At 38.9% G+C, this 3,808-nt stretch overlaps 1 protein-coding gene across 1 annotated transcript; it reads right to left on the bottom strand.

The window, feature by feature from the left end:
* Positions 1-1,543: 1,543 nt before the first annotated feature.
* On the bottom strand, positions 1,544-3,808 carry K450DRAFT_264107 (uncharacterized protein). The gene is made up of 8 exons (XM_051592753.1): positions 3,504-3,808; positions 3,310-3,438; positions 3,031-3,217; positions 2,812-2,968; positions 2,624-2,730; positions 2,447-2,566; positions 1,875-2,390; positions 1,544-1,807 (listed from the first exon to the last, which is right to left on the bottom strand). Exons 1-7 carry the CDS (start codon positions 3,715-3,717, stop codon positions 2,021-2,023), a joined length of 1,284 nt encoding a protein of 427 aa, XP_051439923.1. The 5' UTR covers positions 3,718-3,808; the 3' UTR covers positions 1,544-1,807; positions 1,875-2,020.

The raw sequence follows: 3,808 nt of genomic DNA, 5'->3' as shown, positions 1-3,808 counted from the left end.
AGACGTCATCATTAGCGACGAGAATTGGTCTTAGCGACGTAGTTAGCGACGTAATACGTCATCATCAACGACGAGAATTGGGTCTTAGCGACGTGGTGAGCGACGCAGACGCGACGAGAACTGGGTACTTAACGACGTGGTTAGCTTTTTTTTTTTTTTTATCATCTAAAGACTTTCGGGACGCTTGCCGAACAGTAATTTTTGGTAAAGTGTCCTTGGATGTAGTATAAAAGGGAGACGATAAAGAGAAACAATGGCAGGCAAATTTTCCCTAAGACACTAGCATAAGTTTGCATCAACTTCAAGAGAAAGCGTATTTATCAACCACAGTGATATAACCGAATACACTCGCCACAATCTTTATTTGCAAAGTCAATTTTAACTGTTGTAGTCAAGTTGACTTTGATAATAAAATGTAATGCAGCGAAGGTATTCGGTTATATCGATACGTTTGATGAATACACTTTCTCTTGAAATAATTGCACACGTATGCTAGTTTCTTAGGGAAAGATTCCCTCCGTTTATTACTCTTTTACTACACACCTTTATACCATCCGAAGTGACTACGTCAACAAAATCATGATTGGGCAACACTCCCACAAATGCTAAAAGGTTTAGGTGAGAAAATTACGTTTCCCACCACATTAACTACAACATTGCTATGACAACGAGAATGGGGAATTTTCCCTTGAAAACATATAACTTTTTGTTAACGAAATCAATTTTTGCTGTGACAACGAAAGTGGAATTTTCCCCTTGAAAACACAACCTTTTTTTATCAACGAAATCAATTTTACTGTGACACATCATTTCGTAGCTAAATTGACTTTGATAATAAAATGTAATGCAGCGAAGGTATTCGGTTATATCGATACGTTTGATCAATACACTTTCTTTTGAAATAATTGCACACGTATGCTAGTTTCTTAGGGAAAGATTCCCTCCGTTTATTACTCTTTTGCTGCACACCTTTATACCATCCGAAGTGACTACGTCAACAAAATCATGATTGGGCAACACTCCCACAAATGCTAGCAGGTTTAGGTGAGAAAATTACGTTTCCCACCACACATCAAATAAAATTTTCCCATCCAAACAAAAAATCGTTAACCGGCGTATTTTACTCTATGACTACGAAGAACGTGATCCACAAAAACCCATGAGCATCAAACAGTACGCGAAAGTTTCTCTTAAATCAGATGATAGAAGGTGGGCTCGCGACCCCGTTTATCTTTTCCATCATGGATACCATTGAAAAAAGAGCATTATCCTCATACGGTAGATTTGTAATTCCAGCTCAATACTCCCATCAGTCAACCGCACAATCTATTTATACATGGCCCTGAAACAGGTGAACGCTACATCCGACAAGATAAACTTATTACTATACCACATACAGTAAGATCAAGTTATCGTTGCAAACGAAAGGCTTTCGTAGCGCTTACCCGCCAAAATAATTTCAGACCAAAAACATTTTCGTTTTTACACAACATATCTTAAAGTCCTACTACATTCAATCTAAACTGTTTAAAAGATTCTCATAACATATATTTACACTGAATTACTTTATTTACTGAAATGTTTGATGCTCTTACGCCATCAGTAATGCACTGGGTATTACTCAATGCTTGTATGTCTCTTATAACCGCTTTTTAACGGGCGTGTGATTACAAGATGGCAACAACTTTCTTTTTGTCGTACGATCAGGCGATCCTTGCCTTTGAAAAGCATTTCTCAATTGAATTTGCGGAGATTCAGAGTCATTTGAACGATTTTCAACAGTGTCGATGACTTCCTTGATCAGCAACTGCAAACATATATTTGTTAACCATTTCTGTTTGATCATAAAAATAGTATCAAACATCATCTTGTACCTTTGTGGATAATAGTACGGATAGCAGAGGCAGAAGCTTTGTACTTATGTTTGAAACCTGCTGCGGTATATCATATTGTGTTGATCTTGTTAGCCTAGCAACATATCCATTGGGGGCATCCATGATTAAAATCTCCATTGACAATGCTAATGAAGTATATCAACTTTCAAGTGTAATTCCTTCAATGATTTCACAAACACAATCCTACCAGAATGTATGTATCCTACTGTCCTAAGATTCACAACTCGATCTTCCTCATTTTCGCACATAAATGCAAGGTTGTTCATCATATCCTTGAGCATTTTCGGCGCTTTCAATCCACTGTCCAACATCCTTTTACTGCCCTTTAGACCTTCGTACTTGGCACCTGCTTCAGCGCAGCCGTATTCAGCTACACCCTTTTGCAACAGTAAATCTCCACGCCTGCCCATTACTTTTCGTTTCATTTTGGTAACAGACGAAATAATCCGATTTTCATTTTTGCGCATGGCGGTGCTAATACTTGCCGACTCTCCTCTAATAAAAAAAAATGTAAGGATATGAATAACAGCTTTCAGACAAATTTTACATACCTTACAGTTTCCATTCCTGGTACATTATCAAACAATCTATCTACCATACACCATATGCGGAGCATATACCACAGTTCATGATGCGGTGTCTCCAGATTGCCTGATTCGTATTCACGGATCCTGCATGTCAGAAGTTAGCTCTACACAATATCAACCAGCGAAGGTTATGTAACATACATCATAAGCATTGTGCCAAAAACCCAATCAACATCAAAGTCCTGGTCGCGATTGAAAGGTTCATTCCAAGGGCAATTCAGACATTGTTTCCGCAGTTCATTTGTAGTCTTCTAAAGTTTCCGCCAACAGCCGTTAGTAAATCTCACATTTCATCTATGTAATTAAAGTGGGAAAAACTGATAGCTTACTGCATTCAAGGTTCTCATATATTCTGCTACGTCGTCAGGAATATCTGGGAGAGTTGCTGGTTTGTAAGCATCTATCTCTTTGAGCTCCTCCTTGGTAAAGTGACCTTCGAGCGTGTAGTTTTCATCTGCTGTATCCAATATCCAAGAGTGACATGGACTGGGGGGGAAGTCGTGTTGATTACACAACCATTGATCTTCAAGACAATTGCATGCACTTACTGTTCAAATTTGCATCGTTTTCCTAGCTTATATAGTTCATCTTCCACAACCTTCCCTGTTGTGAGAGTCCATTTTTCTTCAGATATCATTTTTTCAAATGCAGCGTCAAATCTTTGAAAAAATCCTTCATCCAAATTATGCGAACTTGAAGATACATTTTCTTCCTCCCATACCTCTAAAGCATAGTCTGCATTATAGACGGTGGGCTCAATATACGTAAGAGCTTGAAATTTTGTCAATATAAGAAATTAGCGTTTGAACAATGATGTTCTTACTTACAATGTTCATTGTGCAAGTGTGTTTGATAAACCTCTGCATTTTCAGTTGGAAACCGACAGTTCGGAAAGATACAATCTCCTGGACCATATGCAATAGCAACTCCAGTTGGATCTGCAGGTATATCTAATTCTAGCACCGAAGATTATAATCAGTAAAGTTAGGTAGGGCTTTGATTTTTCATAAGAGACGCTTACTGTGGACTTGTCGCAGATGGCGCTTCAAAGCCTTTCTGTTCTTCAGTTGCTTTCCCGACCGGCAATCTGCCACAAAACATGTGAACGAAATCACTTGACTTGGGGCAGATTTGTCACTTGTAGTTGTCTCCGTTGAAGGTATAAGTCCAGCTGCAATTGATGAACCTGACGCTGTTGCATCATTAGACACGGGATTTTCAGTATCTTGGTTCATTGGTACTGGTGCTTGTCAGAAGCCTATTCTCGTCGCTAAGTGCCCAATTCTCGTCGCTAATGATGACGTCTGCGTCGCTAACTACGTCGCT

Source organism: Umbelopsis ramanniana (assembly GCF_025399195.1).
Source record: "Umbelopsis ramanniana AG unplaced genomic scaffold K450scaffold_146, whole genome shotgun sequence".
In the NCBI taxonomy this organism is placed as follows: domain Eukaryota; kingdom Fungi; phylum Mucoromycota; class Umbelopsidomycetes; order Umbelopsidales; family Umbelopsidaceae; genus Umbelopsis; species Umbelopsis ramanniana.
The sequence above is the reverse complement of the archived record's forward strand: the minus strand, read 5'-3'. Positions and strand labels throughout refer to the sequence as shown.

Bases quoted from the DNA above. Each gene is read 5' to 3' on its own strand.
- K450DRAFT_264107 (XM_051592753.1), bottom strand. From the start codon at position 3,717: ATGAACCAAGATACTGAAAATCCCGTGTCTAATGATGCAACAGCGTCA. The intron at 3,439-3,503 runs GTAAGCGTCTCT...CTTCGGTGCTAG, and splicing joins CCATCTGCGACAAGTCCACA to AATTAGATATACCTGCAGAT. The intron at 2,567-2,623 runs GTATGTTACATA...TCTGACATGCAG, and splicing joins TTTGGCACAATGCTTATGAT to GATCCGTGAATACGAATCAG.